Raw genomic sequence first — 20494 nt, 5'->3', positions numbered from 1 at the left:
GACTCGGTTTGATTGAGTCTGTTCAGGAGTTGTAATGAAATGTTAACGCCTCACAAGCCCCCCACCCCCAGCACCGGCTTAAGCGGAACTCTTTTTACACATATGTTGAATGGACTCCATGATCCTAAAATCCAGAAAATAGAACAACACTGAAGTATGGGGAGACGTTACAACTGGCATACGACACTTAAAATTTATAGTTGTGATAGTTAATAAAATCTAAAAAAGATCCTTTGGAAGCAACCAAGAAGAATAATTATAGCAGATCTAGACTCGGTTAAACCTGATTTCAGATTTTGTAAAGTTGAAAATGTTCTCTCAAAGTCATCTTTCCATAAAGTGCTATGTTGACAGTAAAAGGTACATGTACTGGTGAGCCGGTGGACTGGTAGTAACAAGCATGACTGTCAATCCAAAAGTCCAGGGTTGGAATCCCGGTCCAGGCACTGGAATTTCTGACATGCTCTTGAGCGTCTCCCACCTAACTAAGAGGCCTATACCGTTCTGTCCAGGAATGAATGTTTCGCGTGTATCGGTGCTATACACCGGGCATGTTAAAGAATCAGACTGTCTATTCGCAAAGAGCTAGGCTAAGTTTAAAGCCAGACAGGCCTGTATCTAAAAATGATTTCACTCTGTCTGTTCTGGGGGCTTTATCTCACTCTGTCCCTCTGGTCAGATCGCTCTGTGTCTGTACTAGTAGAGGATGATTTTCACGCCCTATGTGGCTGCATTTGCTGCATGTTTATCATGAAAAGGGCGCTATATAATTCTGGTAAAATAATAATAATAAAAAGACCATTATGGCATTCTATACAAGTTGGTTTACAGGCGTTTGTTATAGCAATACAATTCAATGAGTCGTTCAAGGTAACCTATATGTTGTTCTTTTCAAGATGTGTCAAACAGTTATCGTTATATCATACGACTGTTTACATGCGTTTGATTTTATCGAGGCCATAATGATAATTGCGATATGTTTGATTGAGTCTGTTCAGGAGTTGTAATGAAATGTGTAACGCCTGTCAAGCCCCCTAGCACCGGCTTAAGCGGGACTCTTTTACACATATGTTTAATGGACTCCATGATCCTAAAATCCAGAAAATAGAACAACACTGAATCCGAGTATGGGGAGACTTTTACAACTGGCACACGACACTTAAAATTTATAGTTGAGATAGTTAATAAAATCTGTAAAAATATCCTTAGGAAGTAAAGAATACAACCAAGAAGAATAATAGACTTGGTTAAACCTTATTTCAGATTTTTTAATGTTGAAAATGTTCTCTCAAAGTCATCTTTCCATAAAGTGCTATGTTGACAGTAAAAGGTACATGTATTGGTGAGCCAGTTGACTGGTAGTAACAAGCATGACTGTCAATCCAGAAGTCCAGGGTTCGAATCCCGGTCCAGACACTGGAATTTCTGACATGCTTTTGAGCGTCTCCCACCTAACTAAGAGGCCTGTACTGTTCTGTCCAGGAATGAAGGTTTCGCGTGTATCGGTGCTATACACCGGGCATGTTAAAGAAGCAGACTGTCTATTCGCAGAGCTAGGCTAAGTTTAAAGCCAGACAGGCCTGTATCTAAAGATGATTTCACTCTATCTGTTCTGGGGGCTTTATCTCACTCTGTTCCTCTCTGTTTCTGTACTAGTAGAGGATGATTTTCGCGCCCAATGTGGCTGCGTTTGCTGCAAGTTTATCATGAAAAGGGCGCTATATAATTCTGGTAAAATAATAATAAAAAGACCATTATGGCGTTCTATACAAGTTGGTTTACAGGCGTTTGTTATAGCAATACAATTCAATGAGTCGTTCAAGGTAACCTGTATGTTGTTCTTTTCAAGATTTGTCAAACAGTTGTCGTTATATCATATGACCGTTTACATGCGTTTGATTTTATCGAGGCCATAATGATAATTGCGATATGTTCCAGCTTTAAACTAGAACTGTCACAGGAGTGACGATTTATATCCCCACAATACTACTCACAGCAGTAAGCCAGTGTCAGAGTTAACGTTGTCCTATATCTATATTTGATTATGTTACACCTATGTACGAAAAATGATTTAAATCTGTCAACAATGCAAAAAACGTTCTATTGTTCTGGGTCAATGTGACCTTGACCTTTGACCTATTGACGTCAAAATCAAGAGGGATCCCCTGCTGATCAACTTCCCTATTAAGTTTCGTGATCTTATGCCCAAGTGTTCTTAAGTTATCGTTCAGAAAACATTTAACTGTTCTGGGTCATTGTGACCATGACCTTTGATCTACTGACCTGAAAATGCATAGGAGTCATCTGTTGGTCATGATCATTCTTTCTATAAACTTTCATGATTCTAGGCTTAAGTGTTCTCAATTTATCATCCGCAAACCGTTTAACTGTTCCGGGTTCTTGTGATCTTGACCTTTGACCTACTAACCTTAAACTCGAACTTGACTTGTATTTTATGATGTTACATCAGTGTACCAAAATTTATGATTACTAGGCCAAGTTATCATCCTGAAACCGTTTAACTGTTCCGGGCCGTTGTGACCGTGACCTTTAACCTACTGACCTCAAAGTCGAAGCTGACCTGTATTTTATGATGGTACACCTGCATACCAAAGAAAAATTAAATCTGTCAAGCCTTTCCCGAGTTATTGTCCGGAAACCATGAAAACCAGTGGATCGACACGCTCACTCCTATATACTCCTCCAAACTTAGTTTGTGAGGGTAAACTTACTGGTTGATCACTTGATGATATGTAAATAATTAACAATCAGCTTGACAGAACCAACGCTCATCTGCAAACATGACATAGAATTACGGTTTTCTGTTAGGGCTATTATTGTCTCGCCCTTCCGCAAAACTAATCTTCAGAGTGAAGAGTGTTAAACATCGATAGCCCTAATGGAACACCGTACAGACTGACCACTAAAATAAATTTGTACATTGTACTAGTACTTTAGTAACCATTTAAATATCTATGTCTATGAGTCATTGATCAGTATATGTACGGCTGATCAACTAGTGATTTATTAATGAAAATTAGTGTACGCCACGATAATTTGCATCAAATTATGTACTAAATGCACTGGTCAGATTTATAGATTTCTGTCTTTCTTGTGCGATTCTTTCGATGCTGGATAGTGAAAAATAGCACATATGAGGAAGCTGGAGCTATCACTAGAGTGATTAATAATTCGAATGTGGATTTTGATATTCAGCAACATTGGAGTCAGATCTTAACAAGTATAAAGGGACATAGCTTATGAAATATTTTTTCAACAGCAATGCACCTTTACCTAGTGACCTGGGTTTTGCCTTTTGTGATGTTGGCGAGATTTGCTCTATAAGTCTTTCAAGTTGCCGATCTATTTAATTGTATAGCTCTTTGATTCATATAAAATTTAATCTTTCAAGAAGAAATATAAACAAAGTTAAGAATAAACAAAACAATACTCCTTGCAAATTTATTCTGTCAAATACAATGTATGCAACTGTTTATAATGATAACTGTAAATGTATTTAACAGAACTGCTATATCTAAAATAAATTACAATAACTAGCATTATATCAAGATATAATACAATAATAATAACAAAAAGGTTTTCTATAAAGTATTTCTAATCATTCTTTAACAAGTTTTCTATGAAGCCTTTCTAATGATTCCTTCACTGAAAAAATAAATTTATGCTGAATGTATAATGGGTCTTAAGTACTTGAATATTCAAAACAATATAGATAGATTTAAGAAATATGGACATTTTCTATGCATTTCATTTAATTCAATTAAACTACTTTCCTGTTTCATAACTCAAGCATAAAGTAAGACATGTTTACAGATACCTAATCAACACTCACATGTATCTGAAATGTTTCAGAATCATGACTGATATTTATCAATTTTCTATATATAAACTTTAAAAGTACAAAAAGAAAAAGAATGAAAACTTTTTTTTTTTGTATGTTTGTTATGATAAACACAATCTGCTGAATATTTTCAGAAATTTTGCTAAATATATTATCTCTATGTCAGAATCTTTTTAAGCAACACAAAAAATGGAGAAAATTGATTTCTCCTAGTTAAAGACATTGATGAATAGAAGTCAGATAGAACTTCATTAACCTGTGGGCTTAAAGTATGAAATATTTAGTTATCATTTTTATTATCATAAAAAAATGTTATACATTAACATGTGAAACTGAATATAAGAAATACCTAAACAATTAAGGTTTACTTGAACAAATATGGCAGTGGTATTTGATTAATGTATTTAAGTAGAAGCTTATGATTTCAGCTTGGCATATTTACACCACACACACGCGTTCATTATCTCTCAAAATCTGTTATTACAAATGAAGAAATATGAAAATCTACATTACTGGGACAAAATGAATACATCACTTATATTCTGCATAATGTTTAATATGTTAAAAGCTAAATATTGCACTTTTCGTGTAGTTTATGATTCATATTTACAAATAGTTTACACCATTAATGACTGTACATGTATGACTGTCCAATATTTTTGGGAATATTTAACATTTTAATGCATCTTAATATACAAAAGTTTTATGCGTCTAAGACAGTAATATTATCAATTTTTGCGGGGGACTAGTTTTCATGGATTCTGTGGTCGTGTCAATAAACAAACTTAAATCCCAACAAACAAATGAGCGAAATTCTCTTTCATTTAATCTGAACACGTTATCCAGGAAATATTGAAAAACAGATCCCCCATATTAGTCTTTCTAGCTGAAACCACGAAATTTCATCTCCACAAAATCATATGATTTTACAGTATGTTATACAATTAATAACAATGAGAAAAGGAGACATTCATTTGTAAGTAAATATGAATTCTTCTAATAGATTTGTTAATATCTGGTAACAAACTGAGACTGCATAAACTTATCTTCAGATCTAATTATGGCAGATCTTTGTTTTTTATCAAGAACTTGGAGCTAAGGCAAAATACAACTGTTTGAATAAAACTATTTCATTACTTGGACTCTGTGTGTTACATTTTCTGGTCTTTTCAGATATAAAATTCCACTGACTTAATCTGTGTAATAGAATACCACTTAAGCCGTTGCTAAAAGGCCCTCTCACGAACCAGACTCGTGTCTATTTTTATTTTACTTGCCTGTGTTTTATTTTGCTTGCCTGTGTTTTATGCTTTAGAAGTATCTTCTGATAGATATTATGAAATCCATTCTAAATATACTGGAATTATTTTTTTCGAAATTGCCAAAACCAGACATTTAGCAATCCAACCGTATGAATAAAGTCAATATACATTGTGCAATAAGTACAAGAGGACCATAGAGGCCCTACATGCTCACCTGATCCTGACTATTTGACTAGGGATATGTGAAGGACACACTGAATCATGAATGGTAACATCTGTATTCACTATAAACAAGAGGGCCCATAAAGGGGTCAACATAACAATTTCAATAATGATAAACACCAAGTCTGATGAAGATCTATCATGTGATTCATGAGAAGAACTCATTTAAAGGTTTTTCTATTTTTGACTCTAACAGGGACCAAACTAAACCATTTGAAAAAAAAACTTCACCAAGTTTGGTATAATATTGACTTGTAGTTTCAGAGGAGAAGATGTTCAAGTACAAATGAGCCATGCCATGGGAAAACCAACATAGTGGCTTTGTGACCAGCATGGATCCAGACCAGCCTGCGCATCCGCGCAGTCTGGTCAGGATCCATGCTGTTCACTTTCAAAGCCTAATGGAATTAGAGAAACTAATAGCAAACAGCATGGATCCTGACCAGACTGCGCGGATGCGCAGGCTGGTCTGGATCCATGCTGGTCGCAAACCCACTATGTTGGTTTTCCCATGACACGGCTCAAATGTTGACACATGATGATGGATGCCAGACACAGTACCATCCAACTTTACCAATAGTTCACCGGATGATACATCCAAAAAAATCTTTATCAATAAAGAGAATTACGTATTTGTGATAGATATTTCCCTATTGTGAAATTCCTAGCAAATCTGATATAACAAATGTCAAATGAATGGGTTAAGCATATAAATTATAATACATGTATTTTGAAAACTGCTATATTCTATTTACATGACGTATAACTGAAACAGTTTAGACTATAACTTTTACTATAGGATTTTCTAAGGCATGCATGAATATAACAATATTATCAAACAATAAATGCGTAATTAAATTCCTGTTTTATTTTTTTTCTGTTCGTCATACGCCTTCTTCAGTCGTTTCTTCAACTACCCAGGAAACTTGTCGTAACAAGACTGCAGACTGGTTTCAGGTCAATCTCGAAAATTTTTGTCCTATAAAAGAAGAAATATACCTTAGTAAGAAGATTTCGCAAGAATTTAATAACCTTAAAAATCATTAAGGTTTAAACCGTATCGAGTCACCCCGTACATTGACTTCCAGCTTTTGATACTGGAGGAATGCCCTAGATACCCATTCGGGCATCATTTTAGGCATGCGCCAGCAGCTGAGTAGAAACTCCAAAAGGGACTGGATAGTTTCCTGGCATGAAACAATCTACAGCTAAAGCGTGGTTTCAACTCACTGCGGTTAGCAGCAACAGATTCCAAGTCAGTGATCTTAAACCATACGACTACATAGACTCCTTCTATATAGCTACTAAACAATGTTAAACACCTATATAAACACCGAAATAATGCTGAATTTACATTTAAAATGTTCACTATAAGACTATTTCACTGGTTGAAGGTGTGAATCTGAATATCTAGCACCACTAAGTTATAACAAAAACAGTAACCCGAGAGCCAGATACTGTTAAAGTATTTATTCTCGTGGGGTGGGGTTGGGGGACTTATTTTTCCTTCAACCAGTGATTGGTTATTTTTCTTGCATGTAGTATTTTACAAGTTATAGACTAAATAAAATAAACATGAATTTCATTTAGGAACTTTTTTCTTACAGTCACATATCAATTTTCGCATTCATTCATAAACGACAGGTATAAGACATATACCCCCCAGCTGTAAGGTGAAACGCAACAGGGTAGAACCACCGATTTTCCATAAGTCAGCTGGATGGATTCCTCACCTGAAGTACTCAACGCCCCGAGTCAGACTCGAACTGACATCGGTGAGGGGCAAGTGAGTTAAAGTCAGCGACCTTGACCACTCGGAAACGGTGGCCCCTGTCATAGAAAATAGTTAATCACTTTTGTGCCAAGGGGTGATTTTAGGCCGGTTGCATTTACCACGTTGAGTGCAAAGGTCTGACTCGGGCCAATCCTAACAGACTCAGGGCTTATACTATATGGTTACAGTCACAGAAAGCCTAACTAATAAATTTACTGCACTCATTGTAACCATAATTCCATGTGGTCGTTATTTCATTTAATCTAAATTTACTACTCAGTAAGAATTAATTAGTCTTAATTTATTCCAGAGCTAGTCGTTTTCGAGCAATAATGTTACAACATGACGTTACGAAAAATTACAAAAGATAAAGGTAAGGGTAGATTTCCCGAAAGCACAGAGCACCAAGTTCACACAAAACTCCTTATCAGGTAGAAATTGGTCAAAATACACCAAAAATGGATGTAACATGCATGTTGTACCACAAAAATAGTCTCGATTTTTCTCTACCGTCAGTAATAAAAAAATGTTACTATATAAGCTATTCAAAGTAACAACAAAGGAAAGTAATTTTAAAAACAAGAGTGCCTCAGGGTGGTGAACAATTGTGCCTGGTTAAATTTAATAAAAAATGAAATTCAAAATTCAAATAATTGAGCCGTGCCATGGGAAAACCAACATAGTGGGTTTGCGACCAGCATGGATCGTGACCAGCCTGCACATCCGCGCAGTCTGGTCAGGATCCATGCTGTTCGCTAAAAGTTTCTCTTATTACAATAGGCTTTGATCACTTAAAGGTGCAAAATAAAGGCAAATGAATAGATATAAATCTTTAAAAAAAACTACACATTTTGTAATATAGTACTAAACATTATGATAGCCGTGCAATATTCCCTTGAAATCAACACAAGAACAGAGAAACAAATGATTGTTTCTGTATTTTCTTAGACTGACATGGGTGGTCATTTTGTCCTACTTTCATGTTTATCGTTTTTCCGTAATCGGTCGGAAATTCTTCGGGATCACGTGATTTTAAAATTGTTTCAAACGAATATCCGTTTAAAGACGCGCGACAAAATAACTGTATTTCCGTGATGGTAATTATACACGACTTGCACGAAAAATATAAAATGTACAAAATTTATGTTTAAAATTGACAGTGACATTAGGCCAAGACAATGTGTTTAATGTCTAAAATCTTATTAAATTAATTTAGCCATATGTACATAAATCAGTGTATTTAGGTAAATTTCGATCACATTTTGTTTCGGCAGTGTAAGACAGTTATTCATTTAAACTGAAAAGAGATTAACTGAAAAAGTTTGCAGACGAAGTTGTAAAAACACTTTTATTCGGGAAGGGCCTGAATTGTCCTCCCGCAAACTTGTAGTATAGCTGTTTATTACATGTTTTATAAGAATGATTTTCATGAAGGTTTTGTGAGTTACAAAATTGTTGAATTCCATGTGCTAAGTTTGTAAAAATCACGTTATCGTTTGGGCATATATTGTCCGTAAGTATTGACCTGGCACTCATTAATCTTCGCCAACATTTCCGGGCGTTTTCGTTATTTTACGCAATATTTGTGTCCTGAAAATATCTATATTTATCACAATAATCGACATAGATAACCAACGGCACAATGGTGTAGTGCACGTGGTAATCCATCCGACTTAGAACAGCATTACCAGGGTATGTGCAGGGGTTCGAATTCATTTCTAACCATTTTTTTTTTCATATAACTCCGTGTGTTTGTATTTGTATCTATTTTATGAAACATTTCATTTTGTGTGGTTAACAACAGTTTTTTTAATTGTCCGTTGAATGAATGAATACTTGTTCGGTCCTGATGGTTTTAAACGACATTTTGTAGTACGGTTTTATGTACGTAGAAGAATGTTTATCAATAGTAGAGTATTTCATTGATAAATCATGATAAGTGTGACAATTTTTCCGTCTGTTAATTTTACAGATAAAATAAAAAAAGGTCAGATAGAGGACTCGAACACACTACCCTGAGGTCAGTGGCAAAACGCTTTGTCCGCACGACTGTGTCTGCACATGAAACATGATTGCATATAACTGGCTTTTCATGTAAAGTTATATCGTTATTTAGGTTCGGACACCGAAGATTAATTTACGGAAATGTACGGAATATTCATGAGTGCCAGGTCAATACTTACGGACAATAATATATTTTGCATCTATTTATAAATTATAGCCTCGTTTCGGAGGATTGTTCCGAAAAAATCCGAAGATGCTCGACGGGTTCGTAAGCACTCGGAAAACATACTTTTGGTTTGACATAGGCAACATTTTTTGTTTATATGTTTGTTATTCTTGAACATATTCATGACTATTTGGCCAGATCCGATGCAGTGGGTCATATTTTCAGTAAATAGGAAGTCTCAGCTACAAACTCTGGTTTTCATCTAATACTCGTTCGGGTTTTAGTAATGGACCTTTAAAGAATGACTAACGCATTAAGAGTGTCAATTTTATTAAAGTTAAAGGGAGTAAAACTATGTATGTCTTTGGGAGGGTTTGAATGTTTGATCTGAGTTACATTAAAAACCCTTAATTAGTCATCATTACCTTTAACTTTACACCCTATAGAAAGATGGAAAATAGTAAAATAGTGATACTAGTAAGATACTAAAAATATAATAAACTGTCAGGAAATAGTCAATAGACCATGGTCTTCAAACTTTGGTGGGCCCCAAACGATCAGCATTAATTTTCAGAGTTGCCGCTTAAAATGCAAAGAGATAATTATGGTGATGCTCTCCAAATATCAATTTCTTCAATAAAACCGCTGGGTACTAATTTAATTACTTAAATGTATTATAGAAAAAAATGTGTACATACTCTTCTCCCAATATTGGTCATTTTAGTTTGAGAAGCAGGAACCCGAACTCACGGATCCTGAGTTTGTAGTCAGACAGTGGTATAACTACAAAACTACGATAGTGAAAATTCGAAATCACGATGATGAAAACACTGTTGAAAAATCGAAACAACGAAACTGTGACGGTGAAAACTCGAAATTATTAGTATGTACTTTCATCATCATAGTTTCGGCTTTACCATCGTACTTCCAGCTTTTCCCCTTCGAAGTTTTGAGTTTTCAACATGGTAGTATAGCATTCCTTTCGTCCATGCGCACATATCTCTTTACACAAGAGCGTCGAACATTTTCTAAGGTATTCGTGCATTGTTTAGGATCCTTTGCGCGTGTGTGGGCCGGTGGTTTAGTGGTAACACATTTGTCTGTCAATCCAGAGGTCCGGAGTTCGAATCCCGGTCCAGGTACTAGAAATTTCTGAGGTGCTCTTGAGTGTCTCCCACCTAACTAGAGGCCTGTACTGGTTCTTCCCAGGAAAGACGGCTTCGCGTGTATCGGTGCTATACACCGGGCACGTTAAAGAACCAGACTGTCTATTCGCAAAAAGGCTAGGCTAAGTTAGCGGGACCCATTTGTATCTAACACGTTTTATGTGTCTGTTCTGGGGGCTTTACCTCACTCCGTCCCTCTGGTCAGATCGCTCTGTACTAGTAGAGGATAAATTTCGCGCCCCGTGTGGTTGCGTTTGCTATATATAAAAAGCCTTTGAACGTGTTTTTCATGAAAAGGGCGCTATATAAATCTGATATTTTAATAAATAATAATAATAATAATAATAATAATAATGTGTAACAGGCATGTAATAGTACGACAGTGCGGAAATGAAACGATATGAAATGAAATGATAAGAAATCGAAACTGCGATGGTGAAAAGTCGAAAGTACAATAGTGTAAGTACAAAATAATTTCCAATTTTCATCACCGTAATTTAGCGTAGTTTCGGGATTTCAGCATCGTAGTTTTGTGTTTTCATCATGATCGTGATTTCGACTTTTCACCATCGCACTTACATTACTTCACATTTTAACATCGTAATATATTTTTCTTCTTTTGTTTTTAGCTCAAAATATGTGACTTTATCTTAACGGTACTCCGTAATTTATACTATCATTTCTCCATGATTCTTGGTCATATTTGCTGCTAAAACGTAGACAGCCCGTGGACAAATTTTTACTACCGTGACTAAAGAATAGACTTAGTGTAAATGTCTCTTATTTGAAATGTAGAATTACATGTAAAATTTCATAACATAATTAGATAGTTTTGGAAAGTTTAACAAGGTTTCAAGGTTTCAAATTTATTGGCATATCGACAATAATATAAATATAAATAGCCTTTGGCCATTAACATTCATGAAAAAATTATAGCAAAGACACACTGTAATATAGTAAAAAATACTATAAAACATACACAGTATATAATACAATTACAAGATTATACAACACAAAAAACACAAGTACATGATATAAGAAACAGTTATACTTTCAATGTAGATTTTCCGTAAAGACAAACTTTTTCACAAATTTTGCTGTATTTAGTATTTTCCTTTTACTTCTCGTTGACATTAAATTATCAAATTTCTGTATACTAGGCCATGTTATAGAACCAATGAAGTTAAATACAGGCATTATGCCCAACGACCACACATCTGCGTAATCTTATATATAATTTACAATAAAAATGACTTCTTGCATAAAATATCTGTCAGAAACTCGAAGTATCTATATTATAAAGAAAGATTATTGCTTCACCATACTGTAAATTTTGAGTTATCAACAAACGTAAATTCTTTGTTCACCAAGCTTTGGCACTTTTTTCAAGATTCAGATGTCGGTATTTCGTGAAGATTTAGAATATATTCATGTATAAAGTAATTACTGTTGCAGTGACTGCGCGTTTGCAAGGCATAATCTGTGGTAAAATACTTTCTGATCTGAAAGTTTTAAAACATTCGATGAGAATATGTTCTTAAAGAATGTTAAAGTCTTTCGTTTGTATGCTTAGGGCATGCATTTATCTTTATATGATTAAATTATTTCGTTCGAACGACATCTTATTTCGAGCGCAGGACATCCTATCTCGAGCGTAAGACATCTTATCCCGTGCGCACGGAATCTAATCTGGAGCGCATGACATCTTATCTCGAGTGCACGACATCCTATATCGTCCGCACAACATTTATGTCTTTGGTATTATGCGGATAGAACAGATATTTAAATTGGTAAAACTTGCTTCAGGATTCACCTTAAATTGATTTCAGAAAGCACTTTCTATACCAGATCTATCATCAAATCATCAAAATATATCGCACGAGATAAGATGTCGAGCGCACGAGTTAAGATGTCGTGCGCTCAAGATAAAATGTCGTACGTTCGAGATAATTTAATCTTAAAACAATAAATACTTGTCCAAAACATACCACCGTAATGGTTGTTGATTTGTGTCATTTCGTTTATTTGTTATGTCACCGCGACACAATGGCGAAGACCGTTATGACCCCCGCCAAACGTCGCTCCGTCGAATGTTGCCCCGCCAAACGTCGCCCTGCTGAAGATACAATTTGATATATTTTGATGATTTGATGATAGTTCTGGTATAGAAAGTGCTTTCTTAAATAACCTAAAGGTGAATACTGAAACAAATTCTACCAGTTTAAACATCTGTTCTATCAGCATAATGCTAACATATTATTGGAGCAACTGGTAACATTTTTCAAACCCTTGGTACGCGACCTGGGATCGAACCCGCGACCTTCCGCACCGGGGGCGGACGCTTACCGTTAGATAAAATAACTTCGATGAAAGTTGAATCGTGTGTCATGATAGCTCAGTGGTAGAGCGTTCGCCTCCGGATCGAGAGTTTGAGTCCTACCGGAGAGAGAGACGAGACAGAGAGACAAAGAGACAGGAAGAGGTCAATAAAGCACAACTGCGGGTCCGATGCAAAGAATTTATTCCTTGGCGGAACCTTTTTAATCAAGTTCATTTTCTGCAGATTTTCAGATATTTTCCTAGAATTTCATATAACATTGCTATCATAATAATCGTTCCGTTGAGGCTGGCCAAAATAAACACGGGCCCCTATGTCGGCACAAATTTGGTCCTATGGAACAGGCTTTTGCAAACTTGCCAAAGGCGCTAACAAATGTATCATGTAATATATATGTTACCAGTTTGCCTTATACTTTTGAGGTGACAATTTTTCTAAAGTTTTCTCATATACTTCTATGACGATCCACCAAGAGGCACAACAGTGGTTTTGATTATTTTTTCCTCTGGTAACCGCTAAAGAGGGCCAAGCAGAACTACTTCTAATAAAATTTCGTATACATTTGAGAGGTGTCCAAGGCGATGTAAATGAGCAAAATTGGTGTAGATACACCAAGAGACAAAAGAATAAAAAAAATGAACAAATAGAAAAATATTATGCAAACTCATCATTCTTAAACACGAAATACAGAAGTTTTCATTTAATTTCAAGACTTGCAAAACACATTTTTCTCTTATATCAGAACAGAACGATCAACAAAATCTCTAGAATAATAAAAAAGACGCTGTCTGACAGCATGCTTCGTTATCAGAAATAGAAGATACACCGAAATTGTTTCATCACCATACTAATATCAGAGGTCTAGAAGCAAAAACGGTTGAAAGAAACGTATAAAGGACAGAAATCTGTAAGATCCTTTAGAAACACAAATTATTCAACCAAAAAATGCAGACTCTGTTTGATTTAGTCTGATCAGGGGTCATGAAATGTACATTGGCTAAATAAGCGGAATTTTATTACATATATAATTTCAATTGAATTGAATCATCAGCCCAAAGGACTGGAAAGATATCCAAATACAAGGAGACTTTTTACGGCCACCTCGCGCCACTTAATATGATATTGTACAAACAATCTATAAGACGATACTTTGGAAGTGTAGAATGTAACCAAGTATATAATTATGACAAATTCCGTTTGTTTGAGATGTTTTTATATGGCAAGAGTTTATTTCTTTAATATGTAAATTGTGTATAACATAAATCCTCTAAAAGTTAGGTATGAAAATTAGGGTGATTCTCATGAAAAAATATTAACAGTTTTCTTGTACATGTAAGATATCAGAAAATATTACATCAATATGGTGAATTTTAAGCAGCTTATTATTCTATAGCTACATAAAAAAAAATTTGTTACTGCTTCTCTGTAACAATTTGAAACGTAATTTACTTCCTCATTCCATTTATGATACGCTCGTATACAGCGGCTTATCTAAATATGCCAAAAAGGCAGATTCATACAGCGTTTGTTAAACTAGAACAAATTAACGATTAAAAATGGCGGAAAAAGAGAGTGAGAATTTGGAAAATAAGTTCTTTAGTAATGTAGTTCCTGGACGAGTAAAGAAAATATTGTGTCAACCGTGTTCAAGGAAGAATACACAAACTGTAGCTGAGGTGTTTTGTTCAACATGTGACGAGTTTCAGTGTACAGAATGTTCAAACGTGCATACAACGCACGTGTTCTTGAGAAATCACAAGTTAGTGAATGCGAAAGAGGTGAAAACGAAACCAGGTTCCATTGATATGAAGGGATTAGATCGATGTGATGAGCATCAAAAAGTTTTAGAATTCTTTTGCGAGGGTGAGAATCAGCTTTGCTGCAGTACATGTGCTATTGTGGTTCACCGAAAATGTCATAGTGTCGTAGAGATTCAGAGGATTGCCGGAAGGTCTGTATCGACGCGTTCCGAGTTAAAAGTCAAGTTGCAGGAAGCAAGAGAGAAAGCTGTAACTGTCGTTAAATATACCAAGTTGTCAAAAGAGCGACTGGATCAAGATGTTAAAGAAGTTACTTTAAAAATTAGACGAGTGCGTGATGATGTTATGAAAATGTTTGACGAGTTGGAAGTTTCCGTTGCTAAGGACGCTGAATCATTTAAGACAGAAACACTCGATAAGCTGACTAAGAAGCAGTCTGATAATGAGAAACATATTACTCATGCAACAAAATCTCTGGAAACAATTGATAACGTTCATCAGAAAGGGACAGCATCACAACAGTTTATAATGGAACAGAGAATGAAGAAGCAAATTGACGAACTTAGCAACAACGTTGACAAGGAATGTCAAAGGTTAGAGACTGTGACCTTTTCATTTGATTTTGATGAAACATTGAAATTGCCCCCACATTCGATTTCTGATTACGTTCCGGGACAACTGACAATAAAATATTCTGTACCGGAAACTATGAAACCTATAACACCTGTAGATCCGATTGTTAAATTAACGAAGATTGCTTCCATTGATCTAAAGCAGACTAAACATGTCAAGGAACCGTTATACTCAGGACTAGATTTCCTACCAGATGATAGACTATTTGCTGTTGATAATAAAAACAAAAGCTGTTTGATTTACAATAAGAGACTTGAGAAAATAGGATCATACCAGTTATTGTATATACCACAGAGTGTAGTTGCTGTATCTGAGGAGGAAGTAGCGATAACAAGTACTGGTGGATACAAGATAGACTTTCTACATGTCAGTGAGTCTAATGGTATATATTTGAATAGGACATATAAAGTATCAACAAAGTATGACTCTATATGTATGAAAGATGAGAGAAACTTTATAGTTGGAACTATTGATAATACAAGACCAATTCGTATTGTATCACTGTCAGGAGAAGAGAAAGATTTCGGTATCAACTTTCCAAACAAGAAATATCCTTTATCCACTAGTGCTTTTACTTATATACCCGTAACAGTGACAAAGTGGTTCTCACCGATAGATACGAGCATACTGTCTACATATATGACATCAAGGGCAACACCAGAGTCGTTGTCAAGGACGACCAGATCAAGGAACCATGTAGTGTAGCAGAAGGTCCATCCGACTGTCTCCTAGTTTGTAGTAATGAAACCAATTCTATTGTTCAGATCTCCCAAACAGGTCGATTTCTATCATCCTATAAGCTAGAAATGAAATATCCAAACAGAGTCTGTGTTTCGAAGGACAAATCACTTGTTGCTGTCACAAATAACGCGAATGGTGAAAGAAAGTTGCAGCTGTTTAAAGTTCAATGACATACTTTAATCTGCCTTAATCAAATATTTTGGCTGGAGAAGATACTAATAATTGTGTCGAATGACGTTCAAAATTATGAATTGATTGAATTGTTTTAATATGCAATTTGACCCATCAATGATATGTTAGTTTTTTATATTTGCCAAGAGAAAAGCATGATTATCCATATTCTGTAATCAGATGATTTCAACAATAATAAATTTGTTGGTAAAAAGGGGACCTTTTCATTAGCATATATCAAAAGTTATTTGTGTACAAACGCGTTTTACTTTGATACTACAAAATTGATCGTAAAAAAAGTGTTTAATACTGTCATTTAAATGTATATAGTAAACATCAGTAAAATATAATTTTGTGTGAACTGCAGTCAAGTAGGTTGTTTGTACATCAACAACTCACAAAATGTATATGTGTCTGATAGGTAATGTGTTATTATTTGTATTATTGCTTAGTTTTAATGAAAATAAAGAAGTGTCATCTATATACACTTGATTGTATCTTTCTACTGATGAAAGAACACCTCTGCAAGAATTGTTGTTGCAATGACAGACCTGTCAAGTAGACATGTAAAACATGATCAAAATCAGAATTTCAAACATTTTTGAAAACAATCTCACCCGGTTGTCTTCCCCACACAATTAAATCGTACACAAAAATTAGTGGTATCAATAGAGTGCATCCAATAGATTTGGACTAGACTACAAAGATATAGCTGTATCAGTTCTTTTACACTGAATGTCAAATGCCAATTGTGAACTAATCAATGCTATAGATGCTACATGCAGAATGTGGCACAATAAACGCTAAATGCGTATTGCTCTATGCGCCTTTAGATAAAAAGTCCTGTGGAAATGAATAAGCAGTCATTCGTTCTAACATGTAACTAGAGGTCATTGCCATCCACCAGACCCCGCTTTGAAACAGCAGAAAAATCTTTTCAATGGGTAAATATACCGAGCTACCAGTATTTTATCTTTGACTTATAAGGGGGACCTTTATCTTTATGACATTGTTGTGCAGTCTGCATTTCATCTGAATGAGGTTAAAATGTATACTAATCTTATTAAATTCATTTATGTGAATTAGAAGATATGGGTTGGTCATGAATTTAAACTATTTGATCTTTGACCTCTTAGTGACCCGGATCATGTGTTCTGCAAGTCGTCTTGACGGAGTAAACAACTGATTTCAAGCGGTTTAGATTATATGGAATGACGCTTAGTTGATATACTGTATAGCGGGTTATATTCACGATGCCAAATGTTCGCGTTTTTTTGAAGAGTTTTGAATTAACGGAGTCTTAATTTCACGGAATTATAAACCTTTGTTGTAAACAAAAAGGTGGGACAGTCTTCCTAGTCATGCAATTAATAATAATTACGCTAATTTTGAGGTAGATTGAAAACGAAAGTAGGATTCATATCGTACCAGATAATAAAATACCTCCTTTGCAGGGAGCGTTATCGGTCTCAGTGAACTATCGAGTTTCGTTTTCTTGAAAATATACTAGTAACTAATAAAATATTGTTCTATTTGATGTTTCATTTCTAAAATTTTAATATTTTTATGAATGAATAGAAAGCAATTTTCAATTTCTTCGAATGGCATTTTTCAAAATGACATCAACTTATCAATTCAAACCGATAACAAATGGTGTCATCATCGTCCTTTGTTAGATTTGTTAAACTTTAAAGATGAAATAGCCATTAATTATCGGCAATGTGTCAGTTTTGATGTTCATCTCGGTTAAAGAGTATACACGATCTTTTGTTAGTATCATATTTCTTTCTTTAAAATACGTTTATTTTTATATAAAACTAAAGCTATCACTGAGGGTGGTGAATGTGGTGAATGTATCCCCCGCACGCACTGACAAAGTACATTGCAATTTGACGCATACAATTTAAAGTAACAAAAAACAAAGTCAATAATGCTGATGAGTAAAGTTTGAAATAGAGTGATTTTCTTTGGTGAAATGTATATTCGCGGTAACAACAAACCGCGGTGTTTAGATTTCACGCTATCAATATTGACCGCGAATATAGTGAAAATTAAACCTTTGCAAATATAACCAGCTTTACAGTATTTAATATTTTACATACATTGAGCTATCAATCCGTTCACAGCTAGACATCATGCTTCCAACTTTGTATGTGTCTGACGAAAGAGGGGGATGAACCTGTGATAAGCAGTTTTTAAATCCCATCAGGACTGAACTGTTTTTAACTTCTGACTTCTGGGCTGTTTCAATGGGCCCTTTTGGGTGTTTCTCTTGTTGCTCTGTCTTCAGCAAAGGCATTGAGTACATACGTTATCTGGTTCTTAAGGTTTTCTTTTTGCATGCTTATGCAAGGGCATTTTTGTTTTTCACCTGCCATGCCTTTTGTTTCCATTGCTTGTGTTTGAGATTCACATGGCTGGATTACTTTTATTTACAATGTCCCGTGACTTTGAAACATGGTGGGGGTAAGAGTGTGGTCGGCTACGCACCATAAACCGGTTTAAGCTTCCACAAACTGTTTGTGTTTGCCTGTGTTTAATATTTCCAAAGGATGTTCTTATAATGCTTTTAAATCTATTCTCAACATACAGGAGTTATCTTCATTCTCAATCGCCAAACCAAACAATTTAGCAAGTCAAACAATATGAAAATCAATATACATTGTATTAAAAAGGGTCATGGTGGTCCTAAGGCGATCACAAGAACTTGACTATTTGACTTTGAATATAGGTCTGACACTGAGCCATTGATGCTCACATTTGTATTCAGTGTTAACAAGAGGGGTCTTAAATGGGTCAAGCGGAACCATTTCAATAATGCTACAGACCAAGTTTGGTGGTGATCAGTCCAGTAGTTCAGGGGAATAAAGCATATACATGTTGTTTTAACATCTAGCGGACCATAAAAGGGGCAAAGCTAAAACTGCTATTATAACTCAGTTTCATTCTATGCTTCCACAGAATGTTCACGTAAATTTTATCAAATATCACAACGGCAGTCTTTAAGTGCCGTGTGGCGGCTGTTGCTTTGTTCTAGAAATCATTGTTGATAACGTAATTACTATTAAAATCAAATTATATTTCTGACACATGGTTCGTGTCCTCTATAACATTGTACAGCTCATGAAATTCACAGACAGTTAACAGTTTTCAACTATATGCCTACCGTACATTCTCGAACATTAGAATTTTATACATTTTGTTGATATATGTGGTCTAGAACATTCTTAAACATGGTCCAGGTTATCCTTAAACATGTTTCGGGATGTCCCTGGTATGACCAGGATCGACTTTTCCGGGTTGTACCGTGGACCGTGTTGTCCCAGTGCCTTTTAATTCGAACAAACATAAGGTTATGTTTATTCATAACATTAAAATACACTCTGATAAATCTTTTATCTTATTCACAAAACGTTACATAAAAGTTGTTATCAACTTGGTGGTTAAATATAGATGGAGAAAAAAGAAAATGTCGAGAAAATATGATGAACCTGACCAAGTTCCTGGGAGAAGAAGACATACAGAGTTCTTGAAGAGAGATGACATGCATTGTTAGCCATGTTTGAATAAGGATATGCAAACGGCGGCGTCAGTCTATTGTCCAACATGTAGCGAAGTTCAATGTTCGGACTGCTCACAAATACATGACGTTTACCAGTGTATGAAGACTCATCAACTTGTGGACTCAAATGAAGTGAATACAAAACATATTCCGTTTGACATGAAGGGATTAGACAAGTGTGAATAACATAGAACTGTTTTAGAATTCTTTTGTGAAGATGAGAATCAGCTTTGCTGCAGTACCTTTGATGTTGTGAACCACCAAAAATGCCACAGAGTCGTAGAAATACAGAAGATTGCCGAAACGTCTGCACCTACAAGTTCAAAATTACAGGTCACAGAGCTGAAACTAAAAGAGAAAGTTTAAATACTCGCAAAAACTACCAAATCTTCAAAACAACTACTGAACAAAGATATTCAAGTGATATCTTTACCAGTAAGAAGAATGCTAGATGGTGTGATGAAAATGTTTGACGATTTGGAATTTTCCGTTGAAAAAAGACGCTGAATCATTTAAGACAAACTCACGCGATAAACTGACAAAGAGACAATCAAACAGTGAGATACTTTTTGCTGATGTAGAAAAAATCTGTTGTGTTAGTCGATAACGTTTATCAGAACGGGATGCCATCACAACAGTTCATATTGGAACATACTATGAACAAGCATGCCAATGAACTTGGCAGCAACGCTGACAGGGCATGCCAAAGTTAGAGACCGTGGCCGTTTCGATTGACTTTGATGAAACATTGAAACTGCCGCCACTTCCAATCTCTGATTGTGTTCCAGGATAACTGACATTAAAATGCTTTTTACCAAAGGCCGTCGAACCTA

At 35.4% G+C, this 20494-nt stretch overlaps 1 protein-coding gene across 1 annotated transcript; it reads left to right on the top strand.

The window, feature by feature from the left end:
* The first annotated feature begins 14350 nt into the window (after window positions 1-14350).
* LOC123555146 (E3 ubiquitin-protein ligase TRIM17-like) lies at window positions 14351-15892 on the top strand. The gene has a single exon (XM_045345796.2). It carries the CDS (start codon window positions 14351-14353, stop codon window positions 15890-15892), a length of 1542 nt encoding a protein of 513 aa, XP_045201731.2.
* The last annotated feature ends 4602 nt before the right edge of the window (window positions 15893-20494 follow it).

The sequence above is a fragment of the Mercenaria mercenaria genome, chromosome 7, assembly GCF_021730395.1.
Source record: "Mercenaria mercenaria strain notata chromosome 7, MADL_Memer_1, whole genome shotgun sequence".
Taxonomy (NCBI): Eukaryota; Metazoa; Mollusca; class Bivalvia; order Venerida; family Veneridae; genus Mercenaria; species Mercenaria mercenaria.
Note: the sequence above shows the minus strand (reverse complement) of the source record. Positions and strands in the feature narration are given on the sequence as shown.

Coding starts and splice junctions, on each gene's coding strand:
- LOC123555146 (XM_045345796.2), top strand. CDS start 14,351: ATGGCGGAAAAAGAGAGTGAGAATTTGGAAAATAAGTTCTTTAGTAAT.